Source organism: Oncorhynchus mykiss, unplaced genomic scaffold (assembly GCF_057628025.1).
Source record: "Oncorhynchus mykiss isolate SJ-2025 unplaced genomic scaffold, ASM5762802v1 scaffold106, whole genome shotgun sequence".
Taxonomy (NCBI): Eukaryota; Metazoa; Chordata; class Actinopteri; order Salmoniformes; family Salmonidae; genus Oncorhynchus; species Oncorhynchus mykiss.
Window position 1 is genome coordinate 373476 of NW_028322105.1, and position 21245 is coordinate 394720.

The 21245-nt window shown below is 47.4% G+C and overlaps 1 protein-coding gene across 25 annotated transcripts in view; it reads right to left on the reverse strand.

The window, feature by feature from the left end:
• LOC110499739 (glutamate receptor-interacting protein 1) overlaps window positions 1-21245 on the reverse strand; it is a 709091-nt gene that overhangs the window by 180845 nt on the left and 507001 nt on the right. For 19 of the 25 annotated variants that reach the window (XM_090228962.1, XM_090228970.1, XM_090228974.1 and 16 more), the window contains one exon: window positions 5884-5964. The exons of the other annotated variants lie outside the window; for them this stretch is intronic. In XM_090228962.1, the coding sequence (XP_090085088.1) occupies window positions 5884-5964 (81 nt within the window). The remainder of the gene's footprint in view (window positions 1-5883; window positions 5965-21245) is intronic. 25 annotated transcript variants of the gene reach the window in all.

Genomic DNA, 21245 nt, shown 5'->3' on the forward strand with positions numbered 1-21245 from the left:
GTTGTGACGGGGAAGGGAAGGAGTGTGTGTGTGCGAAGGGGACAAACAGGAAGGAAGAGAGGGGACCCGGGGCCTCGGAGAGGGGAAGGAGTGTGTGTGCGGTGTGCAAGGGGGACAAACAGGAAGGAAGAGAGGGGACCCGGGGCCTCGGAGAGGGGAAGGAGTGTGTGTGTGCATGTGTGCGGGTGTGCGAGGGGGACAAACAGGAAGGAAGAGAGGGGACCCGGGGCCTCGGAGAGGGGAAGGAGTGTGTGTGTGCATGTGTGCGGGTGTGCGAAGGGGACAAAGAGGAAGGAAGAGAGGGGACCCGGGGCCTCGGAGAGGGGAAGGAGTGTGTGTGTGCATGTGTGCGGGTGTGCGAGGGGGACAAACAGGAAGGAAGAGAGGGGACCCGGGGCCTCGGAGAGGGGAAGGAGTGTGTGTGCAAGTGTGCGGGTTTGCGAGGGGGACCCGGGGCCTCGGTTCCCCTTTCTGTAGATTCGCTGCTGTGCCTGGTAATCTGCACTGAACCAAATCAGCCCAGTTTACAACATGCTAGAGTTGATATAAGGTGACCACTGAGCATCAATCAGCCGTAGAGAAAGGCCACTGCCCCTGAAACGGTGATCTCGGACACAAATGATATAGGAGGGACCTTTTCCAACTAATCTCAGCTTCTATGGCTGCCTGAACTTAGAGCCAGCATACCGTATGCCCTGCAGGGTGTTCCTGTCATTGGTGCTCGTCTCTAAGAGATGAGGAGATATTTCTACAGGTTAACATGTGTACCAGAGAGGATGAATGGTTTCTGGGTCTAACAGAGATGTTTTGCTCTCTCTGTTCTCTCTCCTCTGTTCTCTGTTCTCTCTCCTCTGTTCTCTGTTCTCTCTTCTCTGTTCTCTCTTCTCTCTCCTCTGTTCTCTCTCTCTCTCCTCTGTTCTCTCTCTCTCCTCTGTTCTCTCTCTCCTCTGTTCTCTCTCTCTCCTCTGTTCTCTCTCTCTCCTCTGTTCTCTCTCTCTCCTCTGTTCTCTCTCTGTTCTCTCTCCTCTGTTCTCTCTCTTTTCAGGATCTGACTGTGTTTACCTCCCATCTCCTGTCTCTCCAACTTCTCCACCTCTCCCACACCTCCCACAGCACCAGAGGGACAGACAGACAGACAGGCAGAATGTCTCACCTCTCTCCCGCCTCTCCCACAGCACCAGAGGGACAGAGAGACAGACTGTCTCACACCTCTCCCGCCTCTCCCACAGCACCAGAGGGACAGAGAGACAGAGAGACAGACTGACTGTCTCACACCTCTCCCACCTCTCCCACAGCACCCGAGTGACAGACAGACAGGTAGGTAGTCACACATCTTTCTCTCTTTCTTGAGTTCTTTCTTTCCCTATCACCCTTGACCTCTCACGATCTCTCTCTCTCTCTCTCTCCCGTCATCTCACTGTGTGTGGGCGAGGAGAGGATGAAGTCATCTGTGCAAACAACTATATTTGAATCAACAAGTGCTTCAGAAATTCAAGACAAGACTTGCAGAATGCATTAAGTCTGTTAGGAGAAAGAGAGAGAAAGAGTGAAAGAGTGTTTCAGAGTTGGTTCATGCATTTACTGTCTGTTTAAAAACCACGTAGTCGTTGACACCTTCTATCTGGCGTCTCGTAAAATAGCTCCCGGATGCTCATAACCTCTCTGAGTTATCATTTCCTATAACACTGGTTTCATCAAAACAAATAAAACAGGAACTAGCTATAAAACACAAACCCCATGACTCTAACCTGGGGCGGCAGGGTAGCCTAGTGGTTAGAGCGTTGGACTAAACAGGAACTAGTTATAAAACACAAACCCCATGACTCTAACCTGGGGAGGCAGGGTAGCCTAGTGGTTAGAGCGTTGGACTAAACAGGAACTAGTTATAAAACACAAACCCCATGACTCTAACCTGGGGCGGCAGGGTAGCCTAGTGGTTAGAGCGTTGGACTAAACAGGAACTAGCTATAAAACACAAACCCCATGACTCTAACCTGGGGAGGCAGGGTAGCCTAGTGGTTAGAGCGTTGGACTAAACAGGAACTAGCTATAAAACACAAACCCCATGACTCTAACCTGGGGAGGCAGGGTAGCCTAGTGGTTAGAGCGTTGGACTAAACAGGAACTAGCTATAAAACACAAACCCCATGACTCTAACCTGGGGAGGCAGGGTAGCCTAGTGGTTAGAGCGTTGGACTAAACAGGAACTAGCTATAAAACACAAACCCCATGACTCTAACCTGGGGCGGCAGGGTAGCCTAGTGGTTAGAGCGTTGGACTAAACAGGAACTAGCTATAAAACACAAACCCCATGACTCTAACCTGGGGAGGCAGGGTAGCCTAGTGGTTAGAGCGTTGGACTAAACAGGAACTAGCTATAAAACACAAACCCCATGACTCTAACCTGGGGAGGCAGGGTAGCCTAGTGGTTAGAGCGTTGGACTAAACAGGAACTAGCTATAAAACACAAACCCCATGACTCTAACCTGGGGCGGCAGGGTAGCCTAGTGGTTAGAGCGTTGGACTAAACAGGAACTAGCTATAAAACACAAACCCCATGACTCTAACCTGGGGAGGCAGGGTAGCCTAGTGGTTAGAGCGTTGGACTAAACAGGAACTAGCTATAAAACACAAACCCCATGACTCTAACCTGATAAGTACATCACATCTATATAACAGGTCAAATGGAATCAATAAGTACCAAAGAGGAAACAGTCCCCTGAACCAACGGAGGGTATTGATACAGTCCCCTGAATCAACGGACGGTATTGATACAGTCCCCTGAACCAACGGAGGGTATTGATACAGTCCCCTGAACCAACGGAGGGTATTGATACAGTCCCCTGAACCAACGGAGGGTATTGATACAGTCCCCTGAACCAACGGAGGGTATTGATACAGTCCCCTGAACCAACGGAGGGTATTGATACAGTCCCCTGAACCAACGGAGGGTATTGATACAGTCCCCTGAACCAACGGAGGGTATTGATACAGTCCCCTGAACCAACGGACGGTATTGATACAGTCCCCTGAACCAACGGACGGTATTGATACAGTCCCCTGAACCAACGGACGGTATTGATACAGTCCCCTGAACCAACGGACGGTATTGATACAGTCCCCTTAACCAACGGACGGTATTGATACAGTCCCCTGAACCAACGGACGGTATTGATACAGTCCCCTGAACCAACGGACGGTATTGATACAGTCCCCTGAACCAACGGACGGTATTGATACAGTCCCCTGAACCAACGGACGGTATTGATACAGTCCCCTGAACCAACGGAGGGTATTGATACAGTCCCCTGAACCAACGGAGGGTATTGATACAGTCCCCTGAACCAACGGAGGGTATTGATACAGCCCCCTGAACCAACGGAGGGTATTGATACAGTCCCCTGAACCAACGGAGGGTATTGAAACAGTCCCCTGAACCAACGGAGGGTATTGAAACAGTCCCCTGAACCAACGGAGGGTATTGATACAGTCCCCTGAACCAACGGAGGGTATTGATACAGTCCCCTGAACCAACAGAGGGTATTGATACAGTCCCCTGAACCAACGGAGGGTATTGAACCAGTCCCCTGAACCAACAGAGGGTATTGATACAGTCCCCTGAACCAACCTGTATTGAAACAGCCCCCTGAACCAGATGAGGCTAGTGTAACCGAAGTGAAATGGCTAGCTAGTTAGCGCGCGCTAATAGTGTTTCAAACGTCACTCGCTCTGAGCCTTCTAGTAGTTGTTCCCCTTGCTCTGCATAGGTAACGCTGCTTCGATGGTGGCTGTTGTCGTTGTGTTGCTGGTTTGAGCCCAGGGAGGAGCGAGGAGAAGGACGGAAGCTAAACTGTTACACTGGCAATACTAAAGTGCCCAGAAGAACATCCAATAGTCAAAGGCTAATGAAATACAAATTGTATAGAGGGAAATAGTCCTGTAATTCCTATATTAACTACAACCTAAAACCTCTTACCTGGGAATATTGAAGACTCATGTTAAAAGGAAACACCAGCTTTCATATGTTCTCATGTTCTGAGCAAGGAACTGAAACGTTAGCTTTTTTACATGGCACATATTGCACTTTTACTTTCTTCTCCAACACTTTGTTTTTGCATTATTTAAACCAAATTGAACATGTTTCATTATTTATTTGAGGCTAAATTGATTTTATTGATTTATTATATTAAGTTAAAATAAGTGTTTATTCAGTATTGTTGTAATTGTTATTATTACAAATACATAAATAAATAAACAAAATCGTTGATTAATTGGTATCGGCTTTTTTGGTCCTCCAATAATCGGTGTTGAAAAATCATAATCGGTCGACCTCTAGTGGATAATATGGTAATACTGTTGCTACACTGTTTCAATTCTCTCTCTCTCTCTCTCTCTCTCTCTCTCTCTCTCTCTCTCTCTCTCTCTCTCTCTCTCTCTCTCTCTCTCTCTCTCTCTCTCTCTCTCTCTCTCTCTCTCTCTCTCTCTCTCTCTCTCTCTCTCTCTCTCTCTCTCTCTCTCTCTCTCTCTCTCTCTCTCTCTCTATCCTCGTGGGGACTTAAAATTGATTTAGTTATTCTAATCACTATCTCTCTCACAAAAAACATAATCGCCATCTCCCTCTTTTTCAAACAGATCCAAACATCTCTATCCATCCCCCAGTCTGTCCCTGACTAAACTCTCTCTCTGAAGCCAATGAGGCCAGTGTGTATAATAGCAGCGTGGCTTGGCAGTGAAGGATATCACTTTTATCTCGCTCTAGAGCTGAGCCTGGCGTTGTTGTTGTTGTTGTTGACAGAACAGCTTGTTAATAACTCTCAGACGAGGCCAGGAGACGCAACACATGCCCAGTAATCTGTTACTCAGAGAGTTGGCTCCCAGCGATACAACACATTCTGATAGAGCTCACTGAGTCCACGAGATACAACACATTCTAATAGAGCTCACTGAGTCCACGAGATACAACACATTCTAATAGAGCTCACTGAGTCCACGAGATACAACACATTCTAATAGAGCTCACTGAGTCCACGAGATAACAACACATTCTGATAGAGCTCACTGAGTCCACGAGATGCAACACATTCTAATAGAGCTCACTGAGTCCACGAGATAACAACACATTCTGATAGAGCCCACTGAGTCCATGATATACAACACATTCTGATAGAGCCCACTGAGTCCACGAGATAACAACACATTCTGATAGAGCTCACTGAGTCCACGAGATAACAACACATTCTGATAGAGCTCACTGAGTCCACGAGATAACAACACATTCTGATAGAGCTCACTGAGTCCACGAGATAACAACACATTCTGATAGAGCTCACTGAGTCCACGAGATAACAACACATTCTGATAGAGCTCACTGAGTCCACGAGATAACAACACATTCTGATAGAGCTCACTGAGTCCACGAGATAACAACACATTCTGATAGAGCTCACTGAGTCCGTGTAAAAGTGTTCTATAGATTCAGATCAAGACATTCTAGAGCATGTTTGTAAAGGTTTTCTATTGTTGAAGCACAGACCGTTTCTTTCAGAGGCAAAGAGAGACATTTACGGGTGTGAAGGGGCAGAGGGTCAGGTGAGGTAAGGACAGGTACAGGCAGGTAAGAGATCACAACATATTGAAGTGAGCATTGAACTGCTTAGTGTGCCCTAGGAAAGGACTGGTGAGGGGAGGGGTTAATCTAGCTCATTGGGAGGTGTGGGTTAGGTAGTAGGTGGGAGGTATTAGGTGACTAGTGTCCAATCAGGTAAGGGGTGATGGGGTCGATCACGTTTGGGGACAATCAGGTTAGGGTTCATAGGTGAGATAATAAAAGTCAAGGCTTAGTGAGGGGTCAGAGGTCAGGGTCGAGAGGTTATGTATCCTTACCTGGGATACTCTGCCTCCTGATGGCCAGCGCTCCATCCGGTGGCCTGGAGGGGTTGGAGTGCTTTGTGTAAGGCCCCTCATCTGGAGAACAACAAGGAAGGGAAAGACACTGTCAGCTACTGGGTTGGGATGGCTACTGTAGCACTCACAACCACACAGTCAACAACCCTCTCACCAGGACCAAGGAGTCAGATAGCACTCACAACCACACAGTCAACAACCCCCTCACCAGGACCAAGGAGTCAGATGGCACTACTCACAGTCAACAACCCTCTCACCAGGACCAAGGAGTCAGATAGCACTCACAACCACACAGTCAACAACCCCTTCACCAGGACCAAGGAGTCAGATAGCACTACTCACAGTCAACAACCCTCTCACCAGGACCAAGGAGGCAGATAGCAATCACAACCACACAGTCAACAACCCTCTCACCAGGACCAAGGAGTCAGATAGCACTACTCAGAGTCAACAACCCTCTCACAAGGACCAAAGAGTCAGATAGCACTCACAACCACACAGTCAACAACCCCCTCACCAGGACCAAGGAGTCAGATAGCACTACTCACAGTCAACAACCCTCTCACCAGGACCAAGGAGGCAGATAGCAATCACAACCACACAGTCAACAACCCTCTCACCAGGACCAAGGAGTCAGATAGCACTCACAACCACACAGTCAACAACCCCCTCACCAGGACCAAGGAGTCAGATAGCACTACTCACAGTCAACAACCCTCTCACCAGGACCAAAGAGTCAGATAGCACTCACAACCACACAGTCAACAACCCCCTCACCAGGACCAAGGAGTCAGATAGCACTACTCACAGTCAACAACCCTCTCACCAGGACCAAGGAGTCAGATAGCACTCACAACCACACAGTCAACAACCCCTTCACCAGGACCAAGGAGTCAGATAGCACTACAACCACACAGTCAACAACCCTCTCACCAGGACCAAGGAGTCAGATAGCACTCACAACCACACAGTCAACAACCCTCTCACCAGGACCAATGAGTCAGATAGCACTACTCACAGTCAACAACCCTCTCACCAGGACCAAGGAGTCAGATAGCAATCACAACCACACAGTCAACAACCCTCTCACCAGGACCAAGGAGTCAGATAGCACTACTCACAGTCAACAACCCTCTCAGCAGGACCAAAGAGTCAGATAGCACTCACAACCACACAGTCAACAACCCCCTCACCAGGACCAAGGAGTCAGATAGCACTACTCACAGTCAACAACCCTCTCACCAGGACCAAGGGGTCAGATAGCACTCACAACCACACAGTCAACAACCCCCTCACCAGGACCAAGGAGTCAGATAGCACTCACAACCACACAGTCAACAACCCCCTCACCAGGACCAAGGAGTCAGATAGCACTCACAACCACACAGTCAACAACCCCCTCACCAGGACCAAGGAGTCAGATAGCACTCACAACCACACAGTCAACAACCCCCTCACCAGGACCAAGGGGTCAGATAGCACTCACAACCACACAGTCAACAACCCCCTCACCAGGACCAAGGAGTCAGATAGCACTCACAACCACACAGTCAACAACCCCCTCACCAGGACCAAGGAGTCAGATAGCACTCACAACCACACAGTCAACAACCCCCTCACCAGGACCAAGGAGTCAGATAGCACTACTCACAGTCAACAACCCTCTCACCAGGACCAAGGAGTCAGATAGCACTCACAACCACACAGTCAACAACCCCTTCACCAGGACCAAGGAGTCAGATAGCACTACAACCACACAGTCAACAACCCTCTCACCAGGACCAAGGAGTCAGATAGCACTCACAACCACACAGTCAACAACCCTCTCACCAGGACCAATGAGTCAGATAGCACTACTCACAGTCAACAACCCTCTCACCAGGACCAAGGAGTCAGATAGCAATCACAACCACACAGTCAACAACCCTCTCACCAGGACCAAGGAGTCAGATAGCACTACTCACAGTCAACAACCCTCTCACCAGGACCAAAGAGTCAGATAGCACTCACAACCACACAGTCAACAACCCCCTCACCAGGACCAAGGAGTCAGATAGCACTACTCACAGTCAACAACCCCCTCACCAGGACCAAGGAGTCAGATAGCACTCACAACCACACAGTCAACAACCCCCTCACCAGGACCAAGGGGTCAGATAGCACTCACAACCACACAGTCAACAACCCCCTCACCAGGACCAAGGAGTCAGATAGCACTCACAACCACACAGTCAACAACCCCCTCACCAGGACCAAGGAGTCAGATAGCACTCACAACCACACAGTCAACAACCCCCTCACCAGGACCAAGGAGTCAGATAGCACTCACAACCACACAGTCAACAACCCCCTCACCAGGACCAAGGGGTCAGATAGCACTCACAACCACACAGTCAACAACCCCCTCACCAGGACCAAGGAGTCAGATAGCACTCACAACCACACAGTCAACAACCCTCTCACCAGGACCAATGAGTCAGATAGCAATCACAACCACACAGTCAACAACCCCCTCACCAGGACCAAGGAGTCAGATAGCACTACTCACAGTCAACAACCCCCTCACCAGGACCAAGGGGTCAGATAGCACTCACAACCACACAGTCAACAACCCTCTCACCAGGACCAAGGAGTCAGATAGCACTACTCACAGTCAACAACCCTCTCACCAGGACCAATGAGTCAGATAGCACTCACAACCACACAGTCAACAACCCCCTCACCAGGACCAAGGAGTCAGATAGCACTACTCACAGTCAACAACCCTCTCACCAGGACCAAGGAGTCAGATAGCACTACTCACAGTCAACAACCCTCTCACCAGGACCAAGGAGTCAGATAGCACTCACAACCACACAGTCAACAACCCTCTCACCAGGACCAAGGAGTCAGATAGCACTCACAACCACACAGTCAACAACCCCCTCACCAGGACCAAGGAGTCAGATAGCACTACTCACAGTCAACAACCCTCTCACCAGGACCAAGGAGTCAGATAGCACTACTCACAGTCAACAACCCTCTCACCAGGACCAAGGAGTCAGATAGCACTCACAACCACACAGTCAACAACCCTCTCACCAGGACCAAGGAGTCAGATAGCACTCACAACCACACAGTCAACAACCCCCTCACCAGGACCAAGGAGTCAGATAGCACTCACAACCACACAGTCAACAACCCTCTCACCAGGACCAAGGAGTCAGATAGCACTCACAACCACACAGTCAACAACCCTCTCACCAGGACCAAGGAGTCAGATAGCACTACTCAGAGTCAACAACCCCCTCACCAGGACCAAAGAGTCAGATAGCACTCACAACCACACAGTCAACAATCCCCTCACCAGGACCAAGGAGTCAGATAGCACTCACAACCACACAGTCAACAACCCTCTCACCAGGACCAAGGAGTCAGATAGCACTACTCACAGTCAACAACCCTCTCACCAGGACCAAGGAGTCAGATAGCACTACTCACAGTCAACAACCCTCTCACCAGGACCAAGGAGTCAGATAGCACTCACAACCACACAGTCAACAACCCCTTCACCAGGACCAAGGAGTCAGATAGCACTACTCACAGTCAACAACCCTCTCACCAGGACCAAGGAGTCAGATAGCACTACTCACAGTCAACAACCCTCTCACCAGGACCAAGGAGTCAGATAGCACTACTCACAGTCAACAACCCTCTCACCAGGACCAAGGAGTCAGATAGCACTACTCAGAGTCAACAACCCCCTCACCAGGACCAAGGAGTCAGATAGCACCCACAACCACACAGTCAACAACCCTCTCACCAGGACCAAGGAGTCAGATAGCACTACTCACAGTCAACAACCCTCTCACCAGGACCAAAGAGTCAGATAGCACTCACAACCACACAGTCAACAACCCCCTCACCAGGACCAAGGAGTCAGATAGCACTACAACCATATATATATATACACACTGTGCATTCGGGAAAGTATTCAGACCACTTTAATTTTTCCACATTTTGTTACGTTACAGCCTGTGATATTCCATTTTTATTTTTTTTAATAAAAATTAGCAAACATTTCTAAAAAAACAGGTTTTGCTTTGTCATTATGGGGTATTGTGATGTCATTATGGGGTATTGTGATGTCATTATGGGGTATTGTGATGTCATTATGGGGTATTGTGATGTCATTATGGGGTATTGTGATGTCATTATGGGGTATTGTGATGTCATAATGGGGTACTGTGATGTCATTATGGGGTATTGTGATGTCATTATGGGGTATTGTGTGTAGATCGATGAGGGGAAAAAAACTATTTACACATTTTTGTAAATGTATTCAAAATAAAAACTGAAATATTATATTTACATAAGTATTCAGACCCTTTACTCAGTACTTTGTTGAAGCACCTTTGGCAGCGATTGCAGCCTGGAGTCTTCTTCTTCAAGTTGGATGGGGAGCGTTGCTGCATAGCTATTTTCAGGTCTCTAGAGATGTCCGATCGGGTTCAAGTCCGGGCTCTTGCTGGGCCACTCAAGGACATTCAGAGACTTGTCCCCAAGCCACTCCTGTGTTAGTGTTGTTGTGCTGTTGGAAGGTGAACCTTCACCCCAGTCTGAGGTCCTGAGCTTTCTGGAGCAGGTTTTCATCAAGAATCTCTCTGTACTTTTCTCGTTTCATCTTTCCCTCAATCCTGATAAGTCCCCCAGTCCCTGCTTCTGAAAAATATCCCCACAGCATGATGTTGCCACCACCATGCTTCACCGTAGGGATGGTGCCAGGTTTCCTCCAGACGTGACGCTTGGCATTCAGACCAAATAGTTCAATCTTGGTTTCGTCAGACCAGAGAATCTTGTTCCTCATGGTCTGAGAGTCCTTTAGGTGCCTTTTGGCAAACTCCAAGCAGGCTGTCATGTGCCTTTTACTAGGGAGTGTCTTCCGTCTGTCCACTCTACCATAAATCCTTGATTGGTGGAGTGCTGCAGAGATGGTTGTCCTTCTGGAAGGTTTGCCCATCTCCACAGAGGAACTCTGGAGCTCTGTCAGAGTGACCATTGGGGTTCTTGGTCACCTCCCTGACCAAGGCCCTTCTCCCCCGATTGCTCAGATTGGCTGGGCGGCCAGCTCTAGGAAGTGTCTTGGTGGTTCCACACTTTTTCCATTTGAGAATAATGGAGGCCATTGTGTTCTTGGGGACCTTCAATACTGTAGAAATGTTTTGGTACCTTTCCACAGATCGGTGCCTCGACACAATCCTGCCTCGGAGCTCTACGGACCACTCCTTCGACCTCATGGCTTGGTTTTTGCTCTGAAATGCACTGTCAGCTGTAGGACCTTTATATATACAGGTGTGTTTGCCTTTCCAGATCATGTCCAATCAATTGAATTTACCACAGTTGGACTCCAATCAAGTTGTAGAAACATCTCAAGGATGATCAACGGAAACATGATGGAAAGGGTCTGAACACGCATGTACATATTTTTTTGTATATAAATTTGCAAACATTTAAAAAAAAAAAAAAAATGTCTAGGTTGATGAGGAATTTAGTTGATTTATTCCATTTTAAAATAAGGCTGTAACGTAACAACATGTGGTGAACAAGGGCAGGAGTCTGAATACTTTCTGAATGCTCTGTAGACTGAACATGTTTCTCCGTCTTCACCGTCACCAGGTAGACGTTTCTCCTTGGCGGCTCGGTGTCGGAGCGGCTCCTGGACGACCCAACCTGTCAACGCCGGCATAACGACTTGGACATGTTGACATGTTGAGGTGAAAGACAACGCTCAATCAAACCACTGACATCCCTTCATCTCAGTGTGTCGGTCAGCACACAGAGGAAACCCCTTCTCTCTCCTAGTACAGAGACAACAGACAGTTATCGGCTCCACTGCTGAAATAACCATCTGACGGCAGCATGAACAGAACCAGTAGTCTCAGGAACACAACACCAGTAGTCTCTGACAGGACCAGGAACACAACACCAGTAGTCTCTGACAGGACCAGGAACACAACACCAGTAGTCTCTGACAGGACCAGGAACACAACACCAGTAGTCTCTGACAGGACCAGGAAGACAACACCAGTAGTCTCTGACAGGACCAGGAACACAACACCAGTAGTCTCTGACAGGACATGGAAGACAACACCAGTAGTCTCTGACAGGACCAGGAACACAACACCAGTAGTCTCTGACAGGGAGTCAACACCAGTAGTCTCTGACAGGACCAGGAAGACAACACCAGTAGTCTCTGACAGGACCAGGAAGACAACACCAGTAGTCTCTGACTGGACCAGGAAGACAACACCAGTAGTCTCTGACAGGACCAGGAAGACAACAACAGTAGTAGTCTCTGACAGGACCAGGAAGACAACCACAGTAGTCTCTGACAGGACCAGGAAGACAACACCAGTAGTCTCTGACAGGACCAGGAAGACAACACCAGTAGTCTCTGACAGGACCAGGAAGACAACACCAGTAGTCTCTGACAGGACCAGGAAGACAACACCAGTAGTCTCTGACAGGACCAGGAACACAACACCAGTAGTCTCTGACAGGACCAGGAACACAACACCAGTAGTCTCTGACAGGACCAGGAAGACAACAACAGTAGTCTCTGACAGGACCAGGAAGACAACAACAGTAGTCTCTGACAGGAAGCCAACAGTAGTAGTGTCTGACAGGAAGACTACAGTAGTAGTCTCTGACAGGACCAGGAAGACAACAGTAGTAGTGTCTGACAGGAAGACAACAGTAGTAGTCTCTGACAGGAAGACAACAGTAGTAGTCTCTGACAGGAAGACAACAGTAGTAGTCTCTGACAGGACCAGGAAGACAACAGTAGTAGTCTCTGACAGGAAGACAACAGTAGTAGTGTCTGACAGGAAGACAACAACAGTAGTAGTCTTTGACAGGAAGACAACAACAACAGTAGTAGTCTCTGACAGGACCAGGAAGACAACAACAGTAGTAGTGTCTGACAGGAAGACAACAACAGTAGTAGTCTCTGACAGGACCAGGAAGACAACAACAGTAGTAGTGTCTGACAGGAAGACAACAACAGTAGTAGTCTCTGACAGGAAGACAACAACAGTAGTAGTCTCTGACAGGAAGACAACAACAGTAGTAGTCTCTGACAGGAAGACAACAACAGTAGTAGTCTCTGACAGGAAGACAACAACAGTAGTAGTGTCTGACAGGAAGACAACAACAGTAGTAGTCTCTGACAGGAAGACAACAACAGTAGTAGTCTCTGACAGGAAGACAACAACAGTAGTAGTCTCTGACAGGAAGACAACAACAACAGTAGTAGTCTCTGACAGGACCAGGAAGACAACAACAGTAGTAGTCTCTGACAGGACCAGGAAGACAACAACAGTAGTAGTCTCTGACAGGACCAGGAAGACAACAACAGTAGTAGTGTCTGACAGGAAGACAACAACAGTAGTAGTCTCTGACAGGAAGACAACAACAACAGTAGTAGTCTCTGACAGGACCAGGAAGACAACAACAACAGTAGTCTCTGACAGGAAGACAACAGCAGTAGTAGTGTCTGACAGGAAGACAACAACAGTAGTAGTCTCTGACAGGAAGACAACAACAGTAGTAGTGTCTGACAGGAAGACAACAACAACAGTAGTAGTCTCTGACAGGAAGACAACAACAACAGTAGTGTCTGACAGGAAGACAACAACAGTAGTAGTCTCTGACAGGAAGACAACAACAACAGTAGTAGTCTCTGACAGGAAGACAACAGCAGTAGTAGTCTCTGACAGGAAGACAACAGCAGTAGTAGTCTCTGACAGGAAGACAACAACAACAGTAGTAGTCTCTGACAGGAAGACAACAGCAGTAGTCTCTGACAGGAAGACAACAACAACAGTAGTAGTCTCTGACAGGACCAGGAAGACAACAACAGTAGTAGTGTCTGACAGGAAGACAACAACAACAGTAGTAGTCTCTGACAGGAAGACAACAGCAGTAGTCTCTGACAGGAAGACAACAACAACAGTAGTAGTCTCTGACAGGACCAGGAAGACAACAACAGTAGTAGTCTCTGACAGGACCAGGAAGACAACAACAGCAGTAGTGTCTGACAGGAAGACAACAGTAGTAGTCTCTGACAGGAAGACAACAGCAGTAGTGCCTGACAGGACTAGGAAGAGAATACCTTTGTCCTCCCCACAAAGACCTCCTGTCTTAGGGCTCCAGATGAGTGCTTGTCTCAGCATCCTCCATTTATGCAGTACATTAGGCTTTGTGGAATGCATGGAGGGGGGTCAGGGATTACTGGGATGCCATGTGAAGACAGAGGGGGGGGGGGGCTATCATCACTGAACAGCAGCCACTGCTTATGGACCCCAGCCATACACACACACACACACACACACACACACACAAACTAATGCAACCAATGTCACTCATTACCACAATCATGCATACACATTATACACCACGCACACACACTGTCAATATGAATTCACACATTTGATATTCTCTCCTCTCTCTCGCTCTCACTGCGTTCATGATGAGCTTTAAGTGCCAGAAACAGGAAGTGCTAAATGAGGAAAAGACAGAATGATCATTCATAGGACACTTGGCTCATTGTGCTGAGTGAGACTCTAGAACACTCTGTATTCTGCTCATTGTGCTGAGTGAGACTCTAGAACACTCTGTATTCTGCTCATTGTGCTGAGTGAGAATCTAGAACAATCGGTATTCTGCTCATTGTGCTGAGTGAGAATCTGGAACAATCAGTATTCTGCTCATTGTGCTGAGTGAGACTCTAGAACACTTGGTATTCTGCTCATTGTGCTGAGTGAGACTCTAGAACACTTGGTATTCTGCTCATTGTGCTGAGTGAGACTCTAGAACACTTGGTATTCTGCTCATTGTGCTGAGTGAGACTCTAGAACACTTGGTATTCTGCTCATTGTGCTGAGTGAGACTCTAGAACACTTGGTATTCTGCTCATTGTGCTGAGTGAGACTCTAGAACACTTGGTATTCTGCTCATTGTGCTGAGTGAGACTCACAGTGGGACCTGCTGCTAACTGGATCAGCAGGGACTCTCTCTCTCTCTCTCTCTCTCTCTCTCTCTACCTTTCCCTCCCCCTCTATCTTTATTTCTCTCTCCCTCTCTTTCTCTCTCTGTTCCTCTCCCTCGTCTGTTTCTCTCTCTCTGTTCCTCTCCCTTGTCTCTTTCTCTCCCTTCCCCCCCTCCCTTCTCTCTCTCTGTTCCTCTCCCTCGTCTCTTTCTCTCTCTCTGTTCCTCTCCCTCGTCTCTTTCTCTCCCTTCCCCCCCTCCCTTCTCTCTCTCTGTTCCTCTCCCTCATCTCTTTCTCTCTCTCTCTGTTCCTCTCCCTCGTCTCTTTCTCTCCCTCATCTCTTTATCTCTCTCTGTTCCTCTCCCTCGTCTCTTTCTCTCCCTCTGTTCCTCTCCCTCGTCTCTCTCTCTCTCTCTCTGTTCCTCTCCCTCGTCTCTCTCTCTCCCTCGTCTCTTTCTCTCTCTCTGTTCCTCTCCCTCGTCTCTTTCTCTTTCTCTCCCTCTCTGTTCCTCTCCCTCGTCTCTCTCTCTCCCTCCTCTCTTTCTCCCTCTCTGTTCCTCTCCCTCGCCTCTCTCTCTCCCTCGTCTCTTTCTCTCTCCCTGTTCCTCTCCCTCGTCTCTTTCTCTCTCTCTGTTCCTCTCCCTCGTCTCTTTCTCTCTGTTCCTCTCCCTCGTCTCTCTCTCTCCCTCGTCTCTTTCTCTCTCTCTGTTCCTCTCCCTTGTCTCTTTCTCTCCCTCCCTCCCACCTCTCTCTGACCTCCTGTCCATCAGATCAATAAGACCCAGCTACCCTGTCTACCGCTCTATTAAAGACCTCTCCTAGAGCTATGGATTTGTATTACACTACCCTGTGGAGATGATTGTGTGTGTGTGTGTGTGTGTGTGTGTGTGTGTGTGTGTGTGTGTGTGTGTGTGTGTGTGTGTGTGTGTGTGTGTGTGCGTAAGGGGTGGGGATTACTAGGGACATCTCGATATGCTATTATCACAATACTTAGGTGCCAATACATTAAAGGCTTTTTGTAGTCACTGTGTGTTCCACTGTGTGTTGTGTCTTCTCTGTGTGCCTGGGCAGTCACTGTGTGTTCCACTGTGTGTTGTCTGTCCTTCAGTTAGAAGGTCTGTCTGTGTGTCTAGGCAGTCACTGTGTGTTGTGTCTTTTCTGTGTGTCTGGGCAGTCACTGTGTGTTCCACTGTGTGTTGTCTGTGCGTCAGTTAGAAGATCTGTCTGTGTGTCTGGGCAGTCACTGTGTGTTCCATTGTGTGTTGTCTGTCCTTCAGTTAGAAGGTCTGTCTGTGTGTCTGGGCAGTCACTGTGTGTTGTCTGTCCTTCAGTTAGAAGGTCTGTCTGTGTGTCTGGGCAGTCACTGTGTGTTCCACTGTGTGTTGTCTGTGCTTCAGTCAGAAGATCTGTCTGTGTGTCTGGGCAGTCACTGTGTGTTCCATTGTGTGTTGTCTGTCCTTCAGTTAGAAGGTCTGTCTGTGTGTCTGGGCAGTCACTGTGTGTCCCACTGTGTGTTGTGTCTTCTCTGTGTGTCTGGGCAGTCACTGTGTGTCCCACTGTGTGTTGTCTGTCCTTCAGTTAGAAGGTCTGTCTGTGTGTCTGGGCAGTCACTGTGTGTTCCACTGTGTGTTGTGTCTTCTCTGTGTGTCTGGGCAGTCACTGTGTGTTGTCTGTGCGTCAGTTAGAAGGTCTGTCTGTGTGTCTGGGCAGTCACTGTGTGTTGTGTCTTCTCTGTGTGTCTGGGCAGTCACTGTGTGTTGTCTGTCCATCAGTTAGAAGGTCTGTCTGTGTGTCTGGGCAGTCACTGTGTGTTGTGTCTTCTCTGTGTGTCTGGGCAGTCACTGTGTGTTGTCTGTGCGTCAGTCAGAAGGTCTGTCTGTGTGTCTAGGGGAGTGAGAGGGTTTGGCAAAGAGTTGGCACAACTCTGGCTCGTAATTACAAGCTGTAGATTGTATTAGACTTTTAAGTTAAAACAGGACGTTTGCATGTGATGTTGAGTGTAGAAGTGATCGTTTGAAACAGGTCCAATATACTCGATTTAAAGTTATTTGGCAACTTTAGATACAAAACCCCCATGATCCAACTACAGGCTAATGATGATTTGAGAAAGTCACCAACAACAAATAAATCTTGCTCTCTGTTCCTTGCCTCAGGCTGCACACGCTGGTTTCTCTCATCAAGTAGATCATATTTTCACCCATCAGACTATTCTCATTTTAATCTTGTCTTTACTAATATGTCAAATTGGTTTGGATTTAGAACGACCCATTATCCAATGGGAGGAGCAGAGGCAGAGGGGTCAAATCCCTGTAATCACTATACACTGGGAAAGAAAATGGAGGCCACTTTCCCTGCGGTTTTTCAAGCAGGTCGGCTTCTCCAGGTTTTATAACAACAATATGTCACGGTCGTTGAATGGAGATATATATATATATATAACAAGTGCAGACACAGGCAACTAACCATAGACAATAACCCACAAAATACCCAAGGAATATGGCTGCCTAAATATGGTTCCCAATCAGAGAGACAACGATAAACAGCTGCCTCTAATTGAGAACCAATCCAGGCAACCATAGACCTACATAAACACCTAGACTAGTGAAAAACACCCGTAGACATACATCACCCATGTGTTGGAGGAAATTATAGTTGAAATGATTAATTATGTATACATTTAGCTTAGAACCATTTATTTTAATACTATTATGTTATGGTATGAAATGTATGGGTTCTTGGTTAAACTGTTACTGAACATGTAAGTAAAACAAATGAATTGTCTGTACCTTGTGGGAAAGGGAGAAGGAGGGCATATCTTTCAGACAGACTGGAATGTTTGTTTTATGAGGGGAGTAGAAGACAGTCTCCAGACCTGAAGACACTCGCGCTATTGTGTGGATCGGAGAGAGTGTGAGAAACTGATGACGTCATTTTCAGTTTATAACCTGTGGAAAAATGTGTATGAAACCAGTACTCTCTTGAATTGAACGCTATAACCTGACCTTTAATAAGACTGGTCTCGATCTATTTCATGCATAATTAATGAATTTACAACTCATTAATGAAATAGAGAGAGTGCGAATTTTGGTTTTGGCTACAAAACATATAGGAATTTAGATTTCCACTAACAATACCCATGAGACATATCGCCCTCCTCGTCACACCCTGACCCAACCAAAATATATAAAGAAAACAAAGAATACTAAGGTCAGGGTGCGACACAATACGTGTTTAATATCATCTGCTGAGAAATACCTAGTAGCAGCTGGGATCCTCCATTTATGAGTCACAGCCATCAACACTCGGCTTTCACATGGGATCATACACAGAAACGTCTGGGCTTACAAGAACACTTAGAAGCATGCAGCCTCTCGTTGCGTGACAGGCGATATTCTGCCAACAACTCTGCACGCCGTGGGGCTCTCCTACTCGAGAGCGTCATTTTGGAATAAACCCAAGTGAAATCTGTTTCGGGAACGTCGATCGCCGCAATATGTCTTCACAACTTAAAACATCTTTCATTAAACTGTCGACAGGCCCTTCTCCTCTGCACGCTGGAGACAGGAACGAAGAAGAAGAGAGGAGGACATGGAAACGTACAGTGGTGAGATATTCTGTAGCTAAAGGTAATGTGTCAGCCTATTAATTATAAAAATATTTTTTTTTAAATCCCCAATTAGTAGACTATTGAAAATCAAATACAAATGCACTATAATTGTAGGCTAAATTTGTAAGCCACCCAACTAATCAATGAAACAACAGCAATCGTCTAGGCATTTACATTCTCTCCCATCAGGTAACCAGTCCATCTAGTATAGGTCTATCTATACATTCTCTCCCATCAGGTAACCAGTCCATCTAGTATAGGTCTATCTATACATTCTCTCCCATCAGGTAACCAGTCCATCTAGTATAGGCCTATCTATACATTCTCTCCCATCAGGTAACCAGTCCATCTAGTATAGGCCTATCTATACATTCTCTCCCATCAGGTAACCAGTCCATCTAGTATAGGCCTATCTATACATTCTCTCCCATCAAGTAACCAGTCCATCTAGTATAGGTCTTTCTATACATTCTCTCCCATCAGGTAACCAGTCCATCTAGTATAGGCCTATCTATACATTCTCTCCCATCAGGTAACCAGTCCATCTAGTATAGGCCTATCTATACATTCTCTCCCATCAGGTAACCAGTCCATCTAGTATAGGTCTATCTATACATTCTCTCCCATCAGGTAACCAGTCCATCTAGTATAGGCCTATCTATACATTCTCTCCCATCAGGTAACCAGTCCATCTAGTATAGGCCTATCTATACATTCTTTCCCATCAGGTAACCAGTCCATCTAGTATAGGTCTATCTATACATTCTCTCCCATCAGGTAACCAGTCCATCTAGTATAGGCCTATCTATACATTCTCTCCCATCAGGTAACCAGTCCATCTAGTATAGGCCTATCTATACATTCTCTCCCATCAGGTAACCAGTCCATCTAGTATAGGTCTATCTATACATTCTCTCCCATCAGGTAACCAGTCCATCTAGTATAGGTCTATCTATACATTCTCTCCCATCAGGTAACCAGTCCATCTAGTATAGGTCTATCTATACATTCTCTCCCATCAGGTAACCAGTCCATCTAGTATAGGCCTATCTATACATTCTCTCCCATCAGGTAACCAGTCCATCTAGTATAGGTCTATCTATACATTCTCTCCCATCAGGTAACCAGTCCGTCCAGTATAGGCCTATCTATACATTCTCTCCCATCAGGTAACCAGTCCATCTAGTATAGGCCTATCTATACATTCTAGAAACAACATCCACAACGACCATGTGTTCCACTCAGTTTCAACCTGCTGTTGAACTTCTTTCTTCAAATTGATCATCACAGTGAGGTGAGTTTTAAAAGCAGGATACTGTTTGGATGATCCGTGTGTGATGTGATTTTAGATTGTATTTTCATTGATGTCAGAGTGGTTAGACGAACAATAGAGCCCTGAGTACCAGAATATTAGGACCTGATGGAGGAACAATAGAGCCCTGAGTACCAGGCCATTATGACCTGATGGAGGAACAATAGAGCCCTGAGTACCAGGCCATTATGACCTGATGGAGGAACAATAGAGCCCTGAGTACCAGGCCATTATGACCTGATGGAGGGACAATAGAGCCCTGAGTACCAGGCCATTATGACCTGATGGAGGGACAATAGAGCCCTGAGTACCAGGCCATTATGACCTGATGGAGGAACAATAGAGCCCTGAGTACCAGGCCATTATGACCTGATGGAGGGACAATAGAGCCCTGAGTACCAGGCCATTATGACCTGATGGAGGGACAATAGAGCCCTGAGTACCAGGCCATTATGACCTGATGGAGGGACAATAGAGCCCTGAGTACCAGGCCATTATGACCTGATGGAGGGACAATAGAGCCCTGAGTACCAGGCCATTAGGACCTGATGGAGGAACAATAGAGCCCTGAGTACCAGACCATTATGACCTGATGGAGGAACAATAGAGCCCTGAGTACCATAATATTAGGACCTGATGGAGGAACAATAGAGCCCTGAGTACAAGGCCATTAGGACCTGAAGGACGAACAATAGAGCCCTGAGTACCAGGCCATTAGGACCTGATGGAGGGACAATAGAGCCCTGAGTACCAGACCATTAGGACCTGATGGACGAACAATAGAGCCCTGAGTACCAGAATATTAGGACCTGATGGAGGAACAATAGAGCCCTGAGTACCAGAATATTAGGACCTGAAGGAGGGACAATAGAGCTCTGAGTACCAGGCCATTAGGACCTGATGGAGGGACAATAGAGCCCTGAGTACCAGGCCATTAGGACCTGATGGAGGGACAATAGAGCCCTGAGTACCAGGCCATTAGGACCTGATGGAGGGACAATAGAGCCCTGAGTACCAGGCCATTAGGACCTGATGGAGGGACAATAGAGCCCTGAGTACCAGGCCATTAGGACCTGATGGAGGGACAATAGAGCCCTGAGTACCAGGCCATTAGGACCTGATGGAGGGACAATAGAGCCCTGAGTACCAGGCCATTAGGACCTGATGGAGGGACAATAGAGCCCTGAGTACCAGGCCATTAGGACCTGATGGAGGGACAATAGAGCCCTGAGTACCAGGCCATTAGGACCTGATGGAGGGACAATAGAGCCCTGAGTACCAGGCCATTAGGACCTGATGGAGGGACAATAGAGCCCTGAGTACCAGGCCATTAGGACCTGATGGAGGGACAATAGAGCCCTGAGTACCAGGCCATTAGGACCTGATGGAGGGAC